The sequence below is a fragment of the Microcebus murinus genome, chromosome 1, assembly GCF_040939455.1.
Source record: "Microcebus murinus isolate Inina chromosome 1, M.murinus_Inina_mat1.0, whole genome shotgun sequence".
NCBI lineage: Eukaryota > Metazoa > Chordata > Mammalia > Primates > Cheirogaleidae > Microcebus > Microcebus murinus.
In genome coordinates this window covers 145,259,127-145,285,495 of record NC_134104.1, presented here as the reverse complement: position 1 = coordinate 145,285,495, position 26,369 = coordinate 145,259,127, and the positions used below count along the sequence as shown (strand labels likewise).

At 43.8% G+C, this 26,369-nt stretch overlaps 1 protein-coding gene across 2 annotated transcripts in view; it reads right to left on the bottom strand.

Moving 5' to 3' along the window:
- Positions 1-13,210: 13,210 nt before the first annotated feature.
- The window catches only part of XYLB (xylulokinase), a 46,671-nt gene continuing 33,512 nt past the window's right edge, over positions 13,211-26,369 (bottom strand). For both annotated transcript variants that reach the window (XM_012756408.2, XM_076006432.1), the window contains 4 exons: positions 22,373-22,431; positions 20,825-20,912; positions 17,985-18,079; positions 13,211-13,610 (listed from right to left, as the gene is read on the bottom strand). In XM_012756408.2, coding sequence (XP_012611862.2) covers positions 13,533-13,610; positions 17,985-18,079; positions 20,825-20,912; positions 22,373-22,431 — 320 coding nt within the window. In that variant the 3' untranslated portion in view covers positions 13,211-13,532. The remainder of the gene's footprint in view (positions 13,611-17,984; positions 18,080-20,824; positions 20,913-22,372; positions 22,432-26,369) is intronic.

Genomic DNA, 26,369 nt, shown 5'->3' with positions numbered 1-26,369 from the left:
GGATCCAGCAATTCCACTTCTAGGTAAATGCCCAAAAGAATTGAAAGCAGGGACTCAAACAGATATCTGTACATCAATATTCACAGCAGCACCATTTACGATAGCCAAAAGGTAGAAACAACTCAAATGTCCATTGATGGATGAATGGATAAACAGAATGTGTTATACAAATACTAGGTAGCCTTCCTAAAACATGAATCAACCTTTAAAACATTAAACTATTAAACATTATGCTAAATGAAATAAACCAGACACAAAAAGACACATGTATGATTCCACTTATGTGAGATACCTAGAATAGGCAAATTTATAGAGACAGAAAGTAGAGTGGAATAGTGGATGTCAGGGTCTGGGGAGACAGAGAATAGGAGTTATTGTTTAATGGGTAAGAAGTTTCAGTCTGGGATGATGAAAATTTCTGGAATTGTCCAGTAGTGATTGTGACACAACATTGTGAATATATTATTACTTAATGCTACAGAATTGTACACTTAGAAAAGGTTAAAATGATAAATTTTATGTCATTTATTTTATCACAATAAAAAAATTTTAAAATTAAATACTTAGGAATGAATTTAACAGAATATGTGTATGACATTATGTCATATGTGTATGACATGTGACATGTATACTAAAAACTATAGAACTTTGCTGAGGGTAAGGAAAGAACTGAGTAGAGAAATGTCCTGTGTTTGTGGTGTTCCCTCCAAATTGGTACATACAGATCTTCCTCATCGTTTTTTATTGTGTGGATGGACCATGTCTTATATTGATGGATATTTGCTTTTTTCCAAATATTTTGCTATTATTGATAATTTCACAATAACCTTATTCATATGCTATTGTGTATGTTGGAATTGTGTCTTCATGGAGATTCCTACTGGAATTGTTAAAATCATACTCACATTTAGCTTTGTTAAATGTTGCCAAACTTCCCTCTATAGGAGTTATGCAAAGTTACACTCCTACAAGAAATGTAAGAATGCCTGTTGCTCCATAGCCTTAGTAACAGAGAATTTTATCAAACTTTTGGATTTTTGTCAATGAGAATTTAAAAATATGCTTGAAGAGTATTTGCTTTTATTTTGGCAGAAGGCCGTTTTTTGTTGCTGTTTCTGACAAGTTTTCTTTTGGGTTTCTGGCCTTTTTTCTTTTCAATTTTTAAAAGTCTTTATGTATTAGGAGGATTACTTTTTTGTCTTTGAGGTAAATTGCAACTATTTTCTCCCAGTTTGCCATTCCTTTGATTTCTCTTATGTTCTTTTTTTTTTTTTCCATGACAAAAATAAAATTCAATGTTTACATAAATATATGAATCTTTGTATTTTTTGCTTCTGGATTTTGAGTCATGGAGGCTTTCCCCACTCCCAGATTATAAATGAATTCTTCCATATTTTCTTCTAGGACTTGTCTGATTTTACTTTTTATATTTAGTTCTCTGATAAATTTGGAACTTATTCTGGTTTATGAGGCATGATTCTAATTCTATATTTTTCCATATGGCTATCCAGTTTTCCTAACATTATGCATTCAAAAGTCCATCTTTCCCTGTGTTTCAAACCAACATCTTTCTCAAATACTAAATGTCTACATGTAATTATGTTTATTTTTAGACTTATTATTCTGTGGCTCTATTCCTGAACCAAATATCACATGTTTTTCAGAAGCTTTATAATGTGTTTCATTATCTGGGCTAGTAGACCTCACTGAACTTTTTCAAAAGAGTTTCCTAGCTGTTTCTTCTTGTGTGCTTTATCAAGTGAACTTTAGAATCACATTGCCTAGATCTAAGCCTATCTACCTCCTTCCAAAAAATAAGTTTGGTATTTTTATTTGGGTCACACTAAGTCTTTGTGATTCTCAGTAATCCTTTTGCTCAAGTCTGTTGTTATACCTTTAAGGAATGTTTTTAAAATTTTTTCCAATGTTTGCTCTACTTCTAAGTATTTTAACATTTTTGGTTGGTATTGTAATTGGGCTGTTGTACTTCACAACATGTAATTATTATTGGTAGTATGTGTGAACACCACCCTTTTTATACTAAAACTTTACATTCTGCTGCTTTACTGAATTTTCTTATCATTTGCATTAGTTTTAGCATCAGTTCTCTTAACTTTTATCTCTTCCTTTCCAATTTTTATGTCTTTTTTTTTTTTTTTTTTTGCCCAAGCTCAAGTTTTATTTAAAATGTAAAAGAAATGGTTCCTGAAAATGCTGGTGAATAAAGCAAAAGGATGCTGTGCTCTTTTCCTACAAGTTAGCCAGCCTATCCAAGTATAGGGGTATACAGTACTTAACAGAATTTCACGGTTTAGTGTTACAAGATTATCTGTGCCTAGATTATGAAGAGATTCTCAGTGTGTGATGCTTAGTTCCGGGTTTACACCTTTGCTGGGCATGAACAAGAGCTCTTGCTCCTTGGCCATAGCCAGATCCCTTGGGCACAGAGTTCTTTGTATAGCACCCTTTACAACAGATTTCCAGTCAGTGTTGTTGATTCAAGACTCTTCCCACGCTTGGCACATTGAAAACAGTTTTTGTGCCAGTGCTTTCCAGCTCCAATTATCTTCTCACAATAACCTTATACATATATCATTCCCTTATACCATTTGGGAATAATCTGCACTTGGTCATCATATATCATCTTCAATTCCCTATTGGTTTCTTTTTGCTGATACTGTATTCAGATTTTTTATTGATATTAATTTGATAATATTTAATGAATGGGGCATTTATATAGTTTATACTAAATATATTATGTATAATCTGATAAAATTGATTTCATTGATATTAATAGGAACTTGATCTGCAGTTTTATTAATATTTTGTACAAACTTCATGAAGTTAGGTATTATATCAGTTATCTATTGTCACAATAATGCTGCCTAACAAGCAACTACAAACCCTCAGAGATTTACAGCAATAAAATGTTTACTGCTCATGTGGCTGAGGTGATTGGCTAGGTGATTTTGATGCTGGCTAGGCTAGCTTACATATATGGGATTCAAGTGGACTGCTGGCTGGAGCCCCTGGAATGACCAGGCTCTGTTTCATGTGTTTGTTATCCTCCCAGTCATGGTGTTTTTTGACACAGACTCTCACTCTGTTGCCTGGGCTAGAGTGCCATGGCATCAGCTTAGCTCACAGCAACTTCAAACTCCTGGGCTCAAACGATGCTCCTGTATCCTCCTGAGTAGCTGGGACTACAGGTGTGTGCCACCACACCTGGTGTTGGAGACTAAGACCCTCCACATTCCAACGACTTGTCCTACGCAGGGAAAATAGCCTAAGACGAAAATAGCACCCAGCCCTCCAGCTATAGTTCCGAGAAGAATGCAACCCATGACGAGAAGAATGCATTCCATGACGTGCTTGCTCCAGGGCATGCTACCTGCAATTGTTCCCGACCCCCTGCCAGGTTGAGGTTGAGTGATCAATCACAAACAGCTTCCGGTGCCATTGGGATGCTGATTGGGGCTGATTAGCCCACACCCAAGCCTCATCATCCCCCCACCGTATTTTTCTGTTTCTACTTCCTTGTTTCTGTATATAAAACCTACTAAGAATCCAATTAAAGTAGACCTTGACAACCATTTGCTTGGTCTCGTTCCTTTCTCTCGCCCATCTCTTTCAGGCAAGGTCCCCCTTGACCCCTGCGAGTAACAAAAGGTCCCGAGGGCCGGGACAAGTGGCGCCCAACGTGGGGCTCGAGGCACGGACCTTTGTCGGATGACGCCGCAGCAAGCTCCTCGGCCGAGAAACCCCTAGAGAGACCTCCGTTCTGCTGCTCACAGAATCGACGGTCTGGTGAGTAGATTTTTTACATTGTCATCCCATCGAGATGGGCCATTCATTGTCTAAAGAGGCCGTTTTTATCAAGGATCTTAAGGCCTCACTCAGAGAGAGAGGAATTAGAGTTAAGAAAAAAGACTTAGTAAAGTTTTTTGTGTTCATTGATTGTGCTTGTCCTTGGTTTATTATTGGTGGACCTGAGATTCACCCACACAAATGGCAAAAAGTAGGTAGAGATTTAAACGATTTACTTCTGAATCAGGGCCCAGATGCCGTCCCTGTATCTGTTTTTTCGTACTGGGGACTAATCAGAGATATTGTTGAAGGGGCAGATTCAGACCCCAATAAAAAGCAGCTGCTCTCAGTAGCAGAATTCTGCCTCCGACCTGTGTCGCGGTCCGCTTCGAGAATGTCTTTAAAGACGGCCGCAAGGCCAGCTTCTCCTAATAATTTCAAGAGACCAACATGTGCTTCCCCTTGCCCCTCAGTTTGTATTAATATGCCCCCTCAGGACCCCCCCCCCCGCTAATATGTTCTTTTTTATTTTGGGCCGAGCCTCCTCCACTCTTGCAGGGCTCATAGTCCACCCCTCCATAGTAGATAGTGACTTTACCGGGGAGATTAACATCTTAGCCAGTGCGCTTACCGGCCCTGTATGTGTCTCTAAGGGACAGCGCTTAGCTCAGGCGTTGCCCTTGCCCCTTAATACATCCTTCCCAGCCATCACCTCTAACCGAGGTGCTTCCTGCCCTGGCTCTTCTGATCTTTATTGGGTAAAAGCTATCACCAAAAAACGACCCACCCTGCGGTTAAAGTTAGATGGTAAACTTTTTGAAGGCCTTCTTGATTCTGGCGCCGATTCCACAGGTATTGCCCAGGACGCCTGGCCCCAATCGTGGCCACTGCAGCCTTCCCTTACGCACTTACAAGGTATAGGACAGTCTAATAATACTCTCCAGAGCTCAAAAACTTTAACATGGGAAGACCCTGAGGGAAACAAAGGCACCACTCAACCCTTTGTAGTCCCAAACCTGCCTGTTAACTTATAGGGGCGTGATATCCTTGCACAAATGAATGTCATTATGTGCAGCCCCAATGAAGTTGTAGCCAGCCAAATGCTTAAGCAGGGATTCCTCCCAGGGCAGGGCTCAGGCAAGGAGGGTCAGGGACTAAGAGCACCCCGACCACCCTCCCTAAGTCAGACAGATCAGGACTAGGGTTCAAAGAACATTTTTTATAAGGGCCATTGATCCCCCTGCACTTCAGGCAGATAAAATCACTTGGAAAAGTGACTCACCTGTCTGGATCGATCAGTGGCCCCTCCCATCTAACAAGCTAGCCGCAGCTACAGCATTGGTGAAGGAACAATTAGCTGCCGGACACATAGAGCCCTCTACTTCACCATGGAACACCCCCATTTTTGTCATTCAAAAAAGGACTGGCAAGTGGCGGCTGCTACAAGACTTACGGGCTGTTAATCAAACAATGGTTCCCATGGGGGCACTCCAGCCTGGTTTGCCTTCGCCCATAGCTATCCCCAGAGGCTACTATAAGATAGTCATTGATCTGAAAGACTGCTTTTTCTCCATACCATTGCACCCAGATGACTGTAAGCACTTCGCCTTCAGTCTTCCGGTAGTAAACTGTATAGGACCCTCCCCGCGGTTCCAGTGGCGAGTATTGCCTCAAGGCATGGCCAACAGCCCTACCCTCCTCCTCAGCTGTGTCCCCTTTTCCATTTAGCACCTCCCTATACCGACCTACCCTGCCCGAGGGGCCCCCCTCCTCTGCAGAACTAATTCTCACCTTAGTCAACGCCTCTGTCAGGACCATCCGAGAGGCTAATAATTCAGAATATCAGGAGTGTTGGGTATGCTTCCTCCCCCGGCCTCCCTTCTATGAAGGTGTTGCTACTTTTGGTGAGCCATTATTTACTAATGACACCAGCAGACTCAGATGGGGTCTAGAGACCCATGATGGCCTGACACTCAGCCAAGTCACAGGCCTAGGTCTTTGCCTTCTTAGCCCAAGAATGCTCCCTCCCGCACCCTTAGAAAAAATATGTAATCAGTCAATTACTGTCAACTCCACTTTTCAGTATATTCAGGCATCTAACACCTCTTATTTTGCTTGTTCCTCCGGCCTTACCCCGTATGTAGTCTCTGCAACGTTTCTTGAGCATAGAGAGTATTGTGTATTAGTCATGCTCTTTCCCAGACTCACTGTACATCCTGCTAATGAGTTACTTCAGTTTTGGGAGCGTGGCACCACAATGCCCCGGGAAAAGAGAGAGCCCATCACGGCCATAACACTCACAGTTGTTCTAGGCCTTGGTGCCATAGGGGCTGGAACAGGCATAGCCTCTCTAGTCACCTCCAATCAACAATACCTACAGCTCTCTGTAGCCATCGATAATGACCTCCGAGAGCTACAGCAAGGTCTAAAATATCTTAAGGAGTCCCTCGCTTCGCTCTCTGAGGTAGTGTTACAAAATAGAAGAGGCTTAGATTTAGTGTTCCTCCAAGAGGGAGGTTTGTGCGCAGCACTCAAAGAAGAATGCTGCTTCTACGCAGACAAAACAGGCCTGGTAGAAGATAGCATTGAAAAAGTTAGACAAAGCCTTGAAAATAGAAACAGAGGGAACAAAGTGAGGCATGGTATCAAAATTGGTTTTCCGCATCCCCCTGGCTATCCACATTGCTTCCCAGTGTCTTGGGGCCGTTTGTAGGTTTTTTGTTGCTTCTCACCTTTGGGCCTTGGGCATTCAAAAAACTAACCAACTTTGTCAAGTGGCAGGTAGACGCAGCCACGCAAAAATCGGTCTCCGTGTTTTACCAACAGCTGGAACAAAGAGGCTCCAGAGAAGACCTCCATACAGAGTCTCCCCATTCAGCCACAGAGGGTCTAAATTTTTCTAACCTTGCCTCAGACATGGAACGCAGTTGGTTCCAAAGGCTGTGGAGACTCCCATGACGGGATTATCGCGATGCCGCGTACCAGGTGCACACCCCGCCCGCAGTGAGGTAACTCCATGACGGGAATATTGTAGGTCCATGCCCGGGGGCACACTTCATAATCAGAAGTGCTGGAGCTGGATGCCACCTACATAGCCTAAGACAGAGGCCTCACCGTCATTTCGATCGCCCGATCTTATATTTGGGGTGCTGGTCGCGGAAGCCCATCGCGTAGCCTAAGACAGGCTCTCCACCAACCTGTGTAAATCTCCCTCATATTAATAAAGATAGGGGGAGATGTTGGAGACTAAGACCCTCCACATTCCAAGGACTTGTCCTATGCACAGGCCTCGCCCCGGAAAATAGCCTAAGACGAAAATAGCACCCAGCCCTCCAGCTATAGTTCCGAGAAGAATGCATTCCATGATGAGAAGAATGCATTCCATGACGTGCTTGCTCCAGGGCATGCTACCTGCAATTGTTCCCGACCCCCTGCCAGGTTGAGGTTGAGTGATGTGGGTCTCTCCGTAGGGCAGCTTACTTCATCACACCCAGCAAGGGAGAGAGTCATTAGTCTTCTAGGACAGTGGAAGTTACACTCTTGTGTACATTTAATTACTAAGTGACATCCCATCACCTTTGCCATAGCCTATTAGAAGAAAGTGACAGGTCCCACTCACAGTCAAGAGGAGGCATGTGAATTCCAGGAGGCAGAGATCATTGCAGGACATGTTAAGAGTGTGTCTGCCACACCAACGTGGCACCCCAATCCATGTTCTCCTTGATTCCTGGCTTCACCCACTATTGCATCTTTTACTTTTTATTCCCTTCCTTGAACACTTTTGAAGAGGGCATTGGAAACTATGCCTTTTGAGCAACTTCTTCAGCCTGTTTTCTGCCCTTAGAAATTTGGAGGCCCAGAATCTATAACATTTAGTCACTTTTTATTCGGGTTAATGCCACTTTCATTAGTAGAGCTCTCTAAAAAGTTTTGTGGGTTTTATGTGTCCGATTGGAGTTCACTGGGTGCACCAAAAGCACATTTGCTGTCTTCCAAGCCACCACCGGTGGTGACATGAGCTGACCTTTTCCCCAGTCCCCTCTATGTTTTCTTGCATTTTTTCAGCCTCCTATAATGGTTTTCTCACCATTTTTCCAGTCTCCATCCACAGCCCAGTTCCAATGTCACATATATTAGGTTTTCATTTTGGCACCAATTTCTGTGTCAGTTATCTATTACTGTGTAATGGATCACTTTAAATCTCAAGGCCTTAAAACAATCGATATTTATTTAGCTCACGAATCTGCAGACTGGTGATTTAGGCTGGACTTGGCTGGGCAGTTCTCCTGGTCTCCTCTGGACGTACATGTCTGGGGCCGTCAGCTATCTATGACTGGACCTGGATGGCTTTGGTCAGGCTAGCTCACGCACACAACTTTCATGACAAAGGCGGAGAGCAAACTGAGAGCAATCTCAAGCCCCTGCTTGCATCAGGTTTGTGAAAAATCCCACTGACAAGAGCAAGTCACATGGCTAGGCCCATAGTCAGAGTGGGGACAGCACGACAAAATTCCAAAGTATGTGGATCTAGGGCAAGCGAAGAATTAGCTTATTTTTTGCAACCTATGATAGGAATCAATGCTAGATTTGCCTCATAAAAATACTCAAAGTATTTTGCTTCATAAAAATACTCAAAGTAAAAATGCTCAAAGTATTCTTTTCCAGTGTACTGGAACAGATTATATAGCATTAGGATTAACTGGTCTGTGAAGACTTAGTAGACTTCCCCTGTGAAACCATCTGACCTAATGCTCTTTTTATGGGGTAACTCTTTGATAATCTTTTCTAGTTCCTTTATGAAAATTAGCCTGTTAAAACTTCCTATCTCTATTGGAGTCATTTTAGTAAATTATATTTTCCTAGATTATCAATTTCATTTATGTTTTCATTTATTATAAAAATTTTGTTTATGCAACTGATTTGCATAGAGTTGTATGAAATGGTTAAGATTAAATTTTTTTCCTGTTTCAATGTTAATTTTTCACCATTATTTTTTGTGTTATTTCTGCTTTCTCTTCTTTTTACTTAAGTAATTTATTTTTTCAAATAATCAAAATACTATTCATTAATTCTATTTTTTGTTTTCCTAACTTATTAACATGTCCTTATCTTCATTACTTCTTTACCTTTGCTATTTTTTTTTGAGTTGTATACTCATTTTACTTTTATTCTTTCATTTATATCAATGTTTATCAGTTCAAGTTGACAAACCAAATAGTTGAGGCTGTAACATGCATAACTAGTATATTTTTATTGTGAATTGTGGCTTTTAGCATTACAAAGTATCCTTCTTTGTCCTTTCTTTCCTGAATTCTACCTTATCAGATATGGATATTATAATCTTAACTTTTGGTGGTTTCTATTTGCCTGCTGTATCTTTGCCCATCTCATTTTTTAGCCTTTCTGAATTACTATTTTAGATATACGTCTTGTAAATAACTGACACTAAGAAAGTAATTTCATGTCTTACTGAAATTACTTTTAATAGATAAATCCTTTCACATTTACTGATTTGATTCATATGCATTTACTGTATGATGCCACATTTACAGCACGTTTCTCACTATGTGATCTATTACCTTAATTATTGTTTCTTTGGGCATTGAGGGAGATTTGCATTTTTATTCTAGCAACTATTACACTATTACCTTTAATAGTATAGTATACCTTTAATGCTTGGTCCCTCTTTTCCTCATCTAAGCTTCATCTATCTGGCTTGTCAACTTTTAATAAGATTGACTCTCATATATTGTCTATGCAACAAAGAACTCTTTGTACTTTCCTCTGTCTCTTCTTTTTCAATTTTGCTACTTCTACCTTGTCAAAGAATGTACCTTTTTTGTTGTTTATATTGTAATATATGGGGTCTTACTGTGTTGCCCAGGCTGGAGTACAGTGGTATGACCACAATTCACTGTAACCTCGAACTTTTGGGCTCAAGTAAGCCTCTCGAGTAACTAGGACTACAGACACACATGCCACCACACTGGCTAATTAAAAAAAGTATATTGTGTAGAGATAGGGTCTTGCTATGTTGCCCAGGCTGGTCTTGAACTCCTGGCCTCAAACAATTCTCCCACCTTAACCTCACAAAATGCTGGGATTACAGGCATCAGCCATCATGCCCAGCCAGAGTTTAACATTTGATACCATTCTTCTATCCCACTTTTGTTTTATTTATTTGGGTTTTTTTTTGAGACAGAGTCTCACTGTGTTGCCAGGGCTAGAATGCCCTGGCATCAACCTAGTTCACACCAACCTCAAACTCCTGGGCTCAAGCGATCCTACTGCCTCAGCCCCCAGAGTAGCTGGGACTACAAGCATGCGCCACCATGCCCGGCTAATTTTTTATATATATTTATATTTTTAGTTGTCCAGCTAATTTCTTTCTATTTTTTTAGTAGAGACGGGGTCTCACTCTTGCTCAGGCTGGTCTCAAACTCCTGAGCTCAAACGATCCACCCGCCTCGGCCTCCCAGAGTGCTAGTATTACAGGCGCAACCCACCACGCCCAGCCCCCACTTTTATTTTTATCTTAGATCTACAACTAAGGATATTCAATGCTCACATCCAGTCCTTTTGCTCAAGTTTCACCAATCATCTCCTAGTTGGATGAAGCTTGTCTTTTAGTAGAAGCCTAGGCAAGAGGCTGTGAGTGTAATATTCTCTAAGCTCTTTCATGATTAAAACTTTTTTCTATATCCTTGATACTTAAATTACGGCTTTCCTGGATACAAAATTCTTAGTTTATACTTTGAGTTTCTTAAAAATATTGCTCCACTGCTATCTTGCTTTGTTGAGAAGTATAATAACAAACTGATCTTCCTTCTTTTGTAAGAGACTAAGTCTTTTGGCTAAGATGCTTACATAGTTTATCTTCAAAGTATGAGTTTGCTGGGATATGTTCAGACCAAATTATTCTTTTTTATTAATTTTTTTGAGACAGAGTCTTGCTGTGTTGCTCTGGCTAGAGTGCCATGGTGTCATCATAGCTCACTGAAATCTCAAACTCCTAGGCTCAAGGGATCCTCCTGCCTCAGCCTCCCAAGAAGCTGGGACTACAGACGTGTGCCATCACGCCTGGCTAATTTTTACTATTTTTAGTAGAAACAGGGTCTTACTCTTGCTCAGGCTGGTCTTGAACTACTGACCTCAAGTGATCCTTCTGCGTCAGCCTCCCAAAGTGCTAGGATTACAGGAGGGAACCACCATAGCCTCAGAGCTAATCATTCTGAGTCAGTATTCTAAGTAGCATGATACATCCTTTCAAGATACACTTTCAGGTTTTCTTTCATTTTCAGAAATTTCTTTCAGGTAGACTTTTAAATATTAACTCTATTACACTATATTATCTTTTGTTTTTAGGAGCTCCAATTATACCTGTTTTGACTTTTCTTTGCCTATCTTCTTTATCTATCATTTTCTTTCTAGGCCTTTTCAGCTCTTTATATTGTTTATATTGTTTTTGCTGTCTTAGCTTTTCTCATGCCTCCCTTATATTAATGTGTGCTTTACCATACTTGTAGCCATATCTATTTTCATTTGGATATAGTATAGTCTTCATATCTGTGATGATTTTATCTTTTTGTTTAAATTCTTCCCCAAGTTTGTTCAGTTCTTTTGTCACATATGCTTGTTGCTCTTTCATTTTTATTCTGAGTTTTTGAAATTCTGATCTGTGGTATTCTTTCATATTCGCAATTATTTATTTTTAAATTCATGCTGGGGTTTTTCTGGGGGGGGAGGGGGGCGGCAGAAAGAGTCTCGCTCTGTCACCGGGCTAGAGTGCCATGGCAACAGCTTAGCTCACAGCAACTTAAAATTCCTGGACTTGAGTGATTCTCCTGCCTCAGCCTCCTGAGTAGCTGGGACTATAGGTGCACACCACGATGCCCAGTTAATTTTTCTATATTTAGTAGAGACGGGGTCTCGCTCTTGCTCAGGCTGGTCTTGATCTCCTGACCTCAAGCGATCCTCCTGCCTAGGCCTCACCAGAGTGCTAGGATTACACGCATGGATTCACCATGCCAGGCCATGTTGGCGTGTTGTGTTACAGTTTACTATGTCATAGTTCAAGAGAGCCTTTTTCTGTTGGGTCAATCATGTACAATTTCTTTAACAAGTAATGCTTAGGTGGTAATAGGGGGAGTCATCTGTTTCTTCTGAATCTTGGACTTGCTGTTTTATCTGATAGGCTGCTATCTTTAGCTTCTTGCTTCCTTTTCCCCCTTTCATCCACCGAGTCTTCAAGGGACACCACTCCATTTCAACCTGGCTTCATCCCTATCAGAAGTGATGCCTCTGTGTCCTGCTTATTTTCGAAGCCCCTTCCTCTCAACTTCCCACTGGCTGCTTCTCTGATCCACCAGGTCGCAAACCTGTCGGCAGCATTTGTCCACCGTGGGTGAGACCACAAGTAGTCTGGTTTAGCTGGAGTCCCAAGTTTAGCAAGGGCCTGAGACAGAAGGAAAAATCTGGAGGGTTCTGCAGGAGTCACAGAGGAATTTCTATGGAAAGAAAGGCTTTTGTAATAATTTGGGCTAGGAATAGAGAGGTAGAAAGTAAAACAGGAGGGATGAAGAAGAAAGAAAAAAGAACTCACCATCCATACTAACATAGGAAGGAAAGTGAGAACCACAACTTTTCAGCTGATGAAAAATGCTCCGAAATAAAAAAGAAATCCAGAATTTGGGAAATTTGTCCAGAGAAATGATACAATGTCTTCAACAAGTGAACTGCAAGGAGAGAGAGAGGGAGGGAGGGAGAGGGAGGGAGAGAGAGGGAGAGAGAGGGAGAGAGAGGGAGGGAGGGAGGGAGAGAGAGAGAGAAAGAGAGAGAGAGAGAGAGAGAGAGAGAGAGAGAGAGAGAGAAAGTTCTAGCCCATGCTTTCTGGGAGATGGCCCCTCCCAGGGATCTGGTGTGCCCAGGAGTCAGGCAGCCTGTGGGCAGAGCTGAAGGGACAGCACAGGAAGTGTGTCCACCAGGCCCCTCAGATGTGTCTGGGCTGGAGGTGGTAAGTTACACTCGGTGGGTGTGGAGAGGGAGGGGAGACCAAGGAGACAGCAAGAGCAGATGCTAAAGGAGAAGAGGGGACAGCATGGAGAGCTGAGCATGGGGCAGACAAGAGGGCCCTGGGAGGCACTTTAGGCAGCTGAGCCAAGGAGAGCAGGAGCAGCTGGGAGGGTCAAGGGTTGGGAGACCAAAAGCTGTGGGGTCTGGGCTGGGGAGAGGACAGACAGCAGGGTCAAGGTATGGGATGAAGCTGGCTGTGGGTCATGGTTTGGGGAGGAGTGGGCAAAGAGTCAGAGCTGGAGGCAGGGATAGGGTGAAGTTAGGGCCTGGGGGATGGCTTTGTTTTCCCCATTTAGCTGATGTAGATCCCTAGATTAGCTTTAATTCTGCCTTTGCAAGGGGAAAAGTCATAGCTTTTATTGGATGTGTCCCAGACTCAGTGTTATCCTAGAAGGAAAGTTCCCTCCTAGAATGAAGACAGAAAAGGGGGGATGCTTTCCTGCCTTGGGGCTCAAAGGCACACGTATCTTCAGCAAGATGTGCTGAGGCTGGCTTCAAGGTGGGCCTGGACAGGGCTGGAGCACTCCAAGGAGTCAGCATGGGCAGGCAGAGCTGCCCAGGACAGGGAAGAGGATCCCTGCTGTCCAGAGCCACTGTCTGGGACCAGTGGTCTGGGCAGGCTGGGGTAACAGGGGTGCCTGGGCCTGTAGCATTCACTCTGGAGACCCCTGGGCCTGGGACAAGAGTCTCTGCTCCAGTCTGGCATACTGGGGTAGGAGGGCCTCGTAGACCTGCAGGGGCAGAAAGAACAGTTTAGAATGGGGAGGGAAGGAAGGTGCCTCTTACATCTGGTTGCAATTTGTGATTTAAAAATTTTATATCCCATTTGCTTGCAATTTAATTTTTTTGGCTGGGCAAAAGAAAGGAAGCATCAGTTCACAAAAAAGGAAATGCTAATTTTCAAACCTATATTCTAAGATTTTTGAAACTGTAAATGATGACAGGAAATCAATTTTTGTTACCAAATCTACAAAAGTTTAAAAACATTCTAGTACCAGAAAGCAGCTGTCCCATCGCAAAAAGCTGGTGAAAGCTGGTGGTATAACCCTTTTGGAAGTAAACTTGACTTTTATACTTCTATGAAGATGTCCATGGCCTGTTATACAGTTATTCTACTTCTGTGAAGCTCCTCTCCTAAGGATATAACCCTAAATATAAGACCACTAAGGGTCTTCTAACACACTGCTAAATATTGAGACTCATGATGCTAGCAAAGGCCACACCCTGGCCCTCAGAAGGGCAGACTGGAGCAACACAGCGAGTTGGCAGAGTGCCTGTGGGTGCTCCTCTTCAATGGGATACCATGCAGCAGTTCATACACCTGTCCAGGAGAGGGTCTCTTTGCCTTCCCACGTTCCCCACTCTCACCCCCAGGTTGTAGCTCAGGTACAAGGAGTTGAGAGCCACATCATACAAGTGCAAGAACCATCTTGGCCTCAGAACCTCATGCCCCACAGGCGTATCTCTTATAATAACCCAGTAGGACATGCCCAGGAGGAGTCACTGCACTCAGGGAAGCCCTAAGTAAGACTTTCCACCAGGCATTTACAGTTTTTCCAGTTCAGATGCAGTTTCCCAAACAAATACCATTTTTACATAAGCAACATTGTCTGGTAACACTGTTGATATTCCATTCTTACTAGGTCTCAAGGGAAACAGAGCTAGACAGTTAACCAAAAGTCAAATTCTCATGTAGAATAGGAAAGGAGTGTGCTGTGTAACAAACCCAAACCAAAAAAGGAGAAAGGACCAGAAAGAAATACAACCCCACATTCTTACCTTTCATTCCTTTTTTTTTTTTTCTTTAGCTGTTTTTACCTGTGGCTATAATTTCGCATGAGAAATGGAGGTGCACTTCAGGTGGGCACATGTTGTCTTATAGCCAACAACACTAAGACCAAGGGACCCAGATTTCCTTGGGACTTGTGAGTAAATACAACTAGGAGCTCATGCCAATCCCATTCCTTCTTAGTTTGGCTTAATTTGCTCCGAACTCAAGTACTTTACTAACTGATTACACAACTCGGGCCTACTCTTGGTGCAGCTGGAACAGCTCTGCCCGAGAAGGCTCGGGCTGGTCTCACAGGCTGTCAGAGCCAGAGAGAAGCAGCCTGCTGGTTTCTAAGTCCACAGAAGTTTGAGCTGCCTCTGAGGGAGTAGGGGGTAAATTCCTTTGCTTCCCCAAATATGGATGATACAACTGATGTTCTGGCTCAACCCTGTGAACCATTCGTCTGTGAAGTATTTGGAAATATACTCCATGAGTAAAATGAAGCAAAGGATAGCAGGTGACCCTTTATGAAGAGGCCCACAGGAGAGGGGAGTAAGGCCCAGCCTGTATGGAACATTAGGGAGTCACAGAACAATGGTAAAGGGGCTTTGCTTTCTCCCAAGGAAATTACAACGTTCAGCTGAGCCGAGAGAGAAGCTACTATTACTGCTTTGAGTTTCCATTTGAGCACCAGCACTGCGGTAGGTACCACAAAGAGAAAACCGAGGACGCGGTCCTGCTTTCAAAGAGTTTCAAACCAGTCTGCAAATGCAGTCTGCAAATAGGTCACTTGTGCTAACAATCACAGACTGTCACTGTTTTGCAACCTGCTGTTGAGGATTCTGAGGTTACATTTAGTTTCAGTGGTAAAAGGTTCCGAGAGCTATTAGTGATTTTGGCCATGGGCAAGCCGGAGAGTGGGCAGTACACACGACGAACGGAGTATTTGCTACATATAACGAGGCTGATGCTCCTGTGCTGCCCTAAAGCTTTCCCCAATCACCCTCTTCCTGCCGGCCTCCTTCTGGAGAGGATGAGGGAGCCAGACCCTCCCCCAGCCTTTCTTACAACCAGAGTTGACTGTATGATCAAGTGGCGTTTGCTGGGGGAATGGGATTGACGGTAATAGACTGTGTGTTTCTTTCCCTGACGATATGCAAGAAGTGTGTGAGAAGAGACTCTGCCCAATGCCACCCTCTGATTCCTGCCTTTGAATACAGCTGTGTGAGGACATGGTGTCCTGTGGCCATCTGGAACACATCTAGAGCTGCACTGTCCTACGTGGGAGCCTTGAAACATGCCGAGAACTGTGAGTATCAAGTGCACACAAAATTTCCAAAGCTTCATACAAAATAAAAAAGAATGTAAGATATCACATTAGTACCTTTTCTAATTGATTACCTGTTGAAACGACAGGTATTTTGGATGTGTTGGATTCAATTAAATATATTATTAAACTTAATTTTGCCTATATTTTGTTTATTTTTATTTCTAAAAAAAAAATGAGACTAATATACATTTAAAATGACATATACGGCTTGCATTATGTTCCCACCGTCCATCACAGATCTGGGAAATTGCAAGGAACATGACCCAGAACCCTGATGTTGAACCACTGAACCCACGTTACCTTCAGATTTCCTGTTACATAATAAAGCCGTTTTTGGTCAAGGATTCTTTTAAAGCCTCACCATTAGCAGGTTAAAAGGAGGCAGGACAGATGTTGTGCCCACTTCACAGATAAAGAAACAGAGGTTAGGAGACGAAGAGTGCTGCTCAAGGTCACATGAAGATCACAGGGTGAAGGAGAGGCAGAATAAGAATCAGAACCTAAATGCTCTTTATCTCGGTGGAGGATCTTTCCACTGCGTTGAGCGGCCTCTTAAACATAAGGACACACGGCAGGAAAAGGGTGGAAGCCTGAGCACATCAGTGTGTATGGTTTGTCCGGTCATCTGGAAAGCATGAGCTCCTGTTTCCAAGATATGTTGGGAGACACTTCTCCATGTGTTTCTGCATGCCCTGTGATAGCTTTTTTTTTTTTTCAGACTATCATTTTGAGGATGTAAGGCATAGCGACACAGACAGTGCCTCTCTCTGGGGCAGAAGGATTTGTTTGCTGACAAGGGTAATAAAGATAATAATATCTCCTTTGGGGGCAAAGGTTGGGAGTTTTCTAAGCTCAGGATCCCCACTGTGACACAAACATTACATGCACAGTATCTACCTGGGCCCACTTTGCATCACACTGTGGAACTTGGGGGCCAAGGGAAACAGATGCAAGCATGAAGCTCATGCTGTCTGATATACTACGAACAATAAAGCCCTTTGTCTCTGACCCAGGAGTCTTGTGTCTTCTGCCCAGCACCTATGAAACTGTGGCAGGCTCACTTGTTAGTCTGCAAGTCAGGTACGTCTCAGACCTTTCACAGTTCCTTATAAGAGGTACCCTCCCCTGCCCCTGGCTGCAAGCACCTTCTATACACAGGTACAGTGGCGTGGTGAGTGCCGTGGTGTACCATCTAGATTCACCTTCAGGAATGAAGAACTTATGCTCCCAGCTGTTGGGTGTACTGCTGGCAGACAGCCCTCAGCTGAGCCCCTTTTGGGGACTGCTCTGGCTACAGAGAGCTACCTCACTTCATCTTGGGGTGGCCCACATGCAATGACTGATTGGCAGGGGATATAAAGGCCCAGCTCCTCAGCCCAGCTGGGTAAAACTCTAAAGGGTCATCTCAGCTTCAGAACTTCTTGCAGGATAGGTTGAGGGCTCCATGAGATTGCAATGCAGCTCGCCGCCTCCCTCTGTCCAATCCTGCCTCCTCCTTTTCCCTTCCACTGGTGTGGATCCCAGGAGCACCCTCCAATAAACCTTGCACATCTTAGTTGACATCTCAGACTCTGCCTTCTGGGGAACCCAACCTGCAACAAGTGGGGTCGGCCCGCACAGGGATTTCCTAGCCTGGGTGACTGCACAGCTATCTTGGATCGGATTTGAGATTTGAGTGCTAGAAACCCAGAATGTTTTGTGCCTCAGGGACAGAGTCTTTCAGTAGCTTCTCTAGCCCAGTGACATGGAATGGCCTGCCCTGAGGCAGACAGAACAATGGAGATATGCCCAGTAATCCATCTGACCCCTGGCCATGAAATCAGCAATATGTGAGTTCCAGCTGACAACATGGCTTGTTTTGCTCCATTTTCTTGATAATTTCAAAAAAGCAGAATTTCCTTTTTAGTTGAGCACACCAAATGTAGGCGATGTTTTTGGAAAAAAAAGAACCTAGTTGGCTTTCATAATGCAAATGCTATTGACCAAATTCTTATGGTCTCTCACCTGAGAAGCTCCCGGGCTTGGGGTAGCAGCCAGTGTGGGATTTGAGGCTAACTTCACAACCTCCGAAAAGGGCACATCTGTCCCACCTGCAAGGCCTAGAAGGGAAAGGTCATTTCACATGAGTGTATACTGCAAATGAAGACGTTAACTGTAAACAGCACAAAGGATCTCAATAGGGTGATAAAATGTTCTAAACCGGATTATGTTGACGGCTACACAACTCAGCAATGATTTTTTACTAAAAGTCATTGAATTGTACACTTAAAACAGGTGATTTTTTTTTTTTTTTTTTGAGACAGAGTCTCACTTTGTTGCCTAGGCTAGAGTGAGTGCCGTGGCATCAGCCTGGCTCACAGCAACCTCAAACTCCTGGCTCAAGCAATCCTTCTGCCTCAGCCTCCCAAGTAGCTGGGACTACAGGCATGTGCCACCATGCCCTGCTAATTTTTTCTATATGTATTAGTTGGCCAATTAATTTGTTTCTATTTATAGTAGAGACAAGGTCTCACTCTTGCTCAGGCTGGTTTCGAACTCCTGACCTCGAGCAATCCGCCCGCCTCGGCCTCCCAGAGAGCTAGGATTACAGGCGTGAGCCACTGCGCCCGGCCAAAGCAGGTGATTTTTATGTCATATGAATTGTGCTTTGATAAAATTGGTTTAAAAAAAGGAAAAGAAAAATGTCAAGTGCAAGGCCTGTCTTCAACAGGGCGTAGTTTGTCTTGCTCATTGAGGTAGTGCCTTCCATGGAATGGGCCAGTTAACCCCACCATGTGACAGAAGGGGAGGGTCTGCTGGCCTCTCCTCTGTCCCCTCGTCCCCATATTCTGGCCAGCCTGTCTTCCCTCTGCTCGTTTTGCTTCAGTGCCTTGTCACTGTATGGAATGTTCTTTCCACCTTCGTGTACCGAGTCCCTTCTCCTTGGCTAAGTTGCAGCTAAGAACCTCACTTGTTTGGGAGGCCCTTCCTAGCCCTCCCCTAGCCCTCAGCACCATCTGCTTTTCCTCAGAGAACTTTTAATAATTTGCGGCCACATGTTTGGGTGATTATTTACTTAAAGTCCCTCCTTTGCTGAGCTATGAACTCCAGGAGGCCAGAGCCTTTCTCCCAGGGTCACCACCAAAGCTTTGGTGCCTAGGACTCTGTCTGGCATTCAGGAGGTGCTCAATAAATACTGAGCAAGCAAATGAGTAGCAGGGCTGGAGAAGAGGGAAGGTTGACACAGGTGGACAAGAAACGACGAGGAATTTCTAGGCAAGTTAAGCAGCAGTCTGTGATTGACAGAGAAACACACCACCACCAGGAGTGGAGGAGGGTCTCCTGAAGATATGAGGGCCAGTTCTCCTAACCAAATGCTAGAAAACCCCACCTTGGTATAGGTGAGGGAATGGAATGGCAGTGGGGTAGCCAACACAGAAACTGAGTCCAAAGACTCTGGTCCCATCTCCACACATATTCACAGACTGGCTGGGGAGAAGAGATCTCCCAATAAAGTGGCTAATATGTCTCTGGGTGGGGACAGGTGAGCTTGGATTTAGCTCAGGCTTTGGTTTTGGAGGACAGAGCAGGGCAGTGTCCCAGGTATCTTTTGGCAACTAAATGAGTGTGGAAAGGGAAAAATAAAAAAACAAAACAAAACAGTGCAGCATAGTAGTGAAGTCCCTAAAGGGTAATTAATTCCTTTCCCATTTCTGCAAAAAGAGGACTATAAAGTGGACCCCAAACTTCTCAGCAGCAACACTGAAGGCCAAAAGATTGTGGAATAGTACTTTCAAAGTTCTCAGGAAAAGTATTTTGAACTCACAGTCTTTTATCAATCATTCTTTGGGAGGGTGAAACAAAGGCCTTTTTGGACATGGGCATGTCAGACCTCAAAATTATCTCCAGTTCTCCCTTAAAATATTTATTTAGGGGGAAGCATAGAAACAAAGAAGAAGAAATAAACTGCAGGAAGGTAAAAAAAGAAAAGAAAAACTCATAAGTAAGTGCAAATAAAAACCAGCAGGATACAAAATGTACTTAAAAACAAAGCAATTTGAAAATAAATTCCCAAGTGATCTTGATATAGGAGGTGGATGGGGTGGGGAGGGACAGGAATAAAAGAGCAAGAAGTTAATTAAGAAAGGAATATATTCCCTGACTAATTCTCAACATTGACAGAAAAACATAAGTTTAAATAGGTATGCTAAAAAGTTAAGAGTAAACATGCAAAGAATAGAACCACTAGAGGGAAAGCATGCAGCCCAGAAGTACATGGGCAGCTGGAGGAAGTCTTTGAGCAGGCAGAGGATGGGGCAAATTGATTCAAATTGGAGGAGGAATGCCCTTGTGGGCATGTCTACTTCCTCTAGAACGCTCCTAGACAGGAGGCCTTCCTTTAATATCTAGAGATTCAGAGAGGCCTTCCTCAGAACAATTGGCCTCCATGGAGCTGTCCAGGGTCCTGGACTTGCTCGGCCCGAAGTCTTCCCCCTTGTCTCAACTTCTTGTTTTTGCTGAAAAGACAGCTCTGGACTTCACCCACTCCTGCCCTCCAGCTTTCCAAATCCATGCCCATGTGCCCTCAAGCAGGCTCTATGTCCTTTTCCAGTGTCCCTGTGCTGAACCTGACTCTGACCAGGCCTAGTTCAGTTAGGATCCGGCCTCCCTTTCCCCACTTTAAGTAGAGAACGAAAGAACAGAGGATATGGGTTGATCCTTGCCTGCTGGAAGCGAGAACAAAGAAGCTACAGCCCCCAAGACTGCAGTGTCCCCGAAGACTTCGCTCACCCCTTTCCACACTCCTCAGCCCAGCCAGTGTCCCAACCACTTCCAGGGACAGCTGTAGCCCTCCATCAACCTACCGTGAAAAGCTCGGTATGCAGAGCCCACGCAAGCTGAGTTGGCTGTGTCTATGACATACACAGGGGCACCAAACACGTCTGCAAGCACCTGAAAGGGACACAGAAGTCTTAATGTGGTAAGTCATTCCTCAGAGGGAAGATGGACATTTTGGGATGCCTTTTTCCAGGTTCTCTTTCCTCCTGTGTCTTCTGACCTTCCATTCCACCTCTACTGCCCTAAAGGGAGAGTGCCCTTGGCCATGCTGCCCTGGAGACCTTGTGATCATAGAGGCAGGATGACCTGGGGGAGTCCCCAGTGGAGAGCCATAGCTCACCAGGCTGTTCCTGTACTTTTTAGCCATCTACCAAAGGCAAGGCAGAAGATTTAGGAAGTATGTCTAGCAAACACAGTGACCTAGAGCTGGGACATCTGGGTATTAGACTAATATTAACAAGCTCAAACAAATCCAAACTAACGAAGCATGTTTTATGGGTATAATGATAAAGTTTTCCATTTAGGTCCAAAAAATAAGTTGCATACATTTAGAATGGAAGAGCTGTACTAAAAGGAGTTCATATGGAAAAAAACCTGGGGTGGGGGTCTTAGTTGACCAGAGATATTGCAGTAGATGCCACTGATGCCCTACCCAGGTCCCCTTTACTGGCCCAGGGTGCAGCCCTCCACTAGCTGCTGTGACATCAGCTGCTAATCGCTCACAGCACTCCCTCCTCAAGAGAACTGACCTTGGCTGAGCAGAGGCTGAGCCTCCTGATAGATCATACTAACCCTTTCCCAGGGCAGACAGCTGGCCCCTTGGCCCAAGGTAGAACCAGCTCTGTGGTGTAATTTATGCTCTCGAGCTCCCCCTGGGATGGAGCTGAAGCCGACTCTAGCCAAGACCACATGCTTACTTATCCCTCTTCCCCCATCCTATCCTGAGTCCCTCACTCCCTTCTTCCTGGAAGCACTCTCAACAAAACACTTACAGAAGAATTCCCATTTCGGGTTCTCCTTCTAGAAAAATCTTACCTAAGACAGGTATATCACAAGTCAATGACTGATGCAATTATTCTAACAGGGAAGCCTCAGGCTACATCCAAAAATGCAGAGTGTCCTCATAAGAGGACCTGATGGTCCCACAATGTGACAGCCGAGTGTCAGATATCTACAGGTTGGTTCCACTTTGGGTCGTATGTTCCTAGCATAATGGAGGACCAGAAGGACAGTGACAGAGTCTGGCAACTGTGTCACAAGAGGACTGGTTGGAGAATTAGAGTTAAATTGGAAAGGAGAAGGTCTGCCGTGTGGAAGAACAGGCGCTCTCCATGTGACTCCAGAGGCCAGTGCTGATGGATAGGACAAGGCAGCAGAACTCGCCTGAATATGAGACAGAACCTGCTCACGGTGTGAGCTGTAAGGCAACAGAGCTGCTTCCTGGAGAGAGTGGACCGTGAGCTCCCCATTCCTGCAGGAGTGGCAATGGCGCTGTCCTTGCTGTTGAGTCTCTGGTTCTTAGAAGCATCACACATGCGAAAGGTCGCAGTGCAGGGCCCGCCACCAGCAATTACCTGTAAGATGTCTCTATTGTGAGATGCTCCTCCGGTGGCCAAAATCTTTGTCTTGGGCACTGCAAGAGAAAAGAAAAAAAACCAAAATAGCTGTGGCAATTGCCCCAGGGCAGAAAGAGCTGTTTTTCCAGAGTTTTTCAGCCACAAAGGATGAGGATGGGCTAATGCCTCCTGCTTATCTCACAGGACTAGGGAGAGATCCAAAGCTGACCCTTCCACGCAGGCCTGTCCTGTGTCATTTGCTTGTGAGGTTGTTGCCCCAACCACCTTTACTGTCCTACTTTTGCACAATTTGTTTTGTAAATCTCAACAAAGCAGGAATAGAGGGGAACTTCCTTAAATTGATAAAGGCCATATATCTAAAACTGATAACAAACACCATTCTTAGCAGAAAATTTTAGAAGCGTTCTATTTAAGACTAGCGTGGGGCCGGACGTGGTGGCTCACACCTGTAATCCTAGCACTCTGGGAGGCCGAGGAGGGTGGATTGTTTGAGCTCAGGAGTTTGAGACCAGCCTGAGCAAGAGCAAGACCCCATCTCTACTAAAAATAGAAAGAAATTAATTGGCCAGCTAAAAACATATATAGAAAAAATTAGCTGGGCATGGTGGCACATGCCTGTAGTCCCAGCTACTCGGGAGGCTGAGGCAGGAGGATTGCTTGAGCCCAGGAGTTTGAGGTTGCTGTGAGCTAGGCTGATGCCACGGCCCTGTAGGACGGGCAACAGAGTGAGACTCTGTCTCAAAAAAAAAAAAAAAAAAAAAGGACTGTGTGCTAGCAAGACTCCAAAATGGCCTCCAAATGACCCCTGCCTCCTACTGTTCATATCCTCTCACACTGAGCAGGGTCGACTCATGTGCCCAGTAGGACTGTGTGTAAATAATGGAGTGACTTCCAAGACTAGGTGATAAAAGATACAGAGGCTTCCATCTTGCTGTGATACAGATCACTCTCTTGGATCACTCCCTCCGCGGGAAGCCAGCTGCCACACCATGAAGACACTTAAGCAGCCCTATAGAGATGTCTGCATGGCAAGTGACTGGGGCCTCCTGCCAACAGCCATGTGAGTAACTGGGCTTGGAAGCAGATCCTCAAGCCTGAGTCAAGCCTTCAGACGGGTGCAGTCCCAGCTGACATCCGACTGCAGGCTCGGGAAGGATGCTCACTCAGAATCACCCGGATTCTTGACTCACAGAAATTGTGTAAGAAAATAAATGTGCATTCTCGTTTCAAGCTGCGAAATTTTGAAGTAATCTGTTACACAGCAATAGATAATTAATACAACTAAAAACAAAACAAAGATTCATAGTATCCGGTATACTGTTTAACATAGCACTAGACATACTACTAGTCAATGCCATAAGACAAAAACCCCCAAAAGTATAAGGATTGAAAGACAATAAAACTATCATTATTTGCTGACCATAGGCCATCTACTTAGAAAAAATAAAAGGTTCAAGTCTGTTACCCAGTGTGAGTTGATTTTTGTGAGAGGTGAAATGTGTGGGTCCTGTTTCAGTCTTCTACATGTGGCTATCCAGTTTTCCCAGCACCATTTATTGAATATGGATTATTTTCCTCAGTGTATGTTTTTATCTGCTTTGTCAAAGATTAGATAGCTAAGTGAGGATGGTTTTACATCTGGTTCTCTGTTCCACTGGTCAATGTCCCTGTTCTTGTGCCAATTCCAAGCTGTTTTAATTACTATAGCCTTGTAGTATAGTTGGAAGTCTGGTAAATTGATATCTCTCATTTTGTTTTTATTGCCTAGGATTGCATTTGCTATACGGGGTCTTCTCTGGTTCCATATGAAGTGTAAAATTATTTTTTCTATATCTGTGAAAAATGATGATGGTATTTTAATAGGGATTGCATTGACTCTGTAGGTCATTTTGGGTAGTATAGACATTTTAACAATGTTGATTCTGTCGACCCATGAGCATGGTATGGTCTTCTACCTGTTTACATCCTCTATTTCCTTCTTTAGTGTTTCATAGTTCTCCCTGTAGAGGTCTTTTACCTCCTTAGTTAAATATATTCCTAGGTACTTTACTTTCTTTATTGCTATTTTGAAGAGAATTGAGTCTTTGATTTGGTTCTCACCTTGACTGTTTTTGGTGTATATGAATGCCTCTGATTTGTGTGTACTGATTTTGTATCCTGAGACTTTACTGGATTCATTTATCAATTCAAGGAGTCTCTTGGTTGAATCTATGATGATATGATATTATACCTTGAAGTCATTTTTGTATATAGTGAGAGACAGGGTCCTATTTCATTCTTCTGCATGTGGCTATCCAATTTTCCCCACACCATTTATTGCATAAGGCTTCCTTTCCCCAGTGTATGGTGTCTGCTTTGTTGAAGATCATGGTTGTAGGTAGATGGTTTTATTTCTGGGTTCTGTATTCTGTTCCATTTGTCTATATCTCTACTTTCATACCAGCATCATGTTGTTTGGTTACTACAGCCTTGTAGTATAATTTGAAGTCAGGCAATGTGATGCCACCAGATTTGTTCTTTTTGCTTAAGACTGCTTTGGCTAACCACTGTGAGATTCAGTTTCCTACTTTGTGAAGTGGGGGTAATACCAGCACCTACTTCAGAAGTACTGCGTTAATAAGGATGAAGTGTTGAGGAACCAGGCCGGGCACACTTGCGCAACAAATCCTGGCAGCTATCAGTGTCATGACTATCCTTCTTACACAAAGTGCCTCTTTATTCTTTTTAGACTCTATTAAAACCCAATAAGATGATGACTGACCAAGGACAAAAAATCAAGCTGGCCAATCCACATGGCAGCCTGGAGAGTGATGCCTCATGTGTGTGATCCTGTTCGGTTCCAAGCATATTCATTTAAGTGATCACCCAGCAGAGCTGGCAAGACAGGTTTGATTCTGTATTTACGCTTGCTAAGAGGATAAGGAACTTTATGCTATTTTGCGCAAGAAATGCTTTAAAAGCTGGGAATAACGTCATAATCCCATTAGCCCCTCCTGAGTCCCTGTGGGCCTTCTGCCCTGACTGCCTCTCCCTGCACGCTGGGCTGCCCCCTCCCAAGTACCCGCTCCAGATAGCCAGAAGACTCCTGCCAGGCACTCAGCATTACATTGTGAGATTTACCCATTTTGCTGTGTGCAGCTGGGGCTGGTTCATTTTCATTGCTGTGTTGTATCCTGATATGTGAATACACCACAGGGCATTTTTCCTGCCCACTACTAACAGGCCCTGGACTGTTTCCACTGTGGGCTATTAGGCATAGCGCTGCATGAACATTCCCATGTACTTCTTTAGTGAACATGTGCACAAATTCCTGTTGTGCATGTACTTAGAAGGGAGGTTGCTGGGTAGGTGTAGATTCAGCTTTAGTAGATGCTAACAGGTTTTCCAAGAGGTTTACCTAATGTGTATTTTTATAGTATCCTTTTTCTTGGTTGGTTCAAAGACATAAAACATACACCGCATAGAACTTGGATTGCCCATAAAAGTGTCATAAGGAGGCCCTCAAGCAAAGAGGCTTCAGAGGTTTTTCTACCTTCTAGAGTGACAACAGTTGCTGCTCAGAGGGACAAATATATCTTAGAAACCTGGACTCCATCGTCGGCCAGCCAAACCCCAGACCACTCCAACGCCATCAACAAGGGGAATTCACTGATCTCCTAAAGTTACCTACTCCATAGCTCAAGTTCTCAGAAATCCCTCTCTCCTCCTTTTGCCTGCCCCAGCTTTGGATCTGCCTTCTCCATGCCAGTTTCTGTGGTTTGAATATTTGTCCCCTGTAGAACTCTTGCTGAAACTTAAACCCCACTGTGGCAGTATTGAGAGGTGGGTCACGAATGCCCTCATGAATGGATTAATCCACTCATAGATTAATAGACTAATGGATAATAGATTAATGGGTTATCATGGGAACGGGACTGAGGTGGCACACTGAGACCCCTTGCCATGTGATACCCTGCATGACCTCAGGACTCTGCAGAGAGTCAGAAGGCTCTCA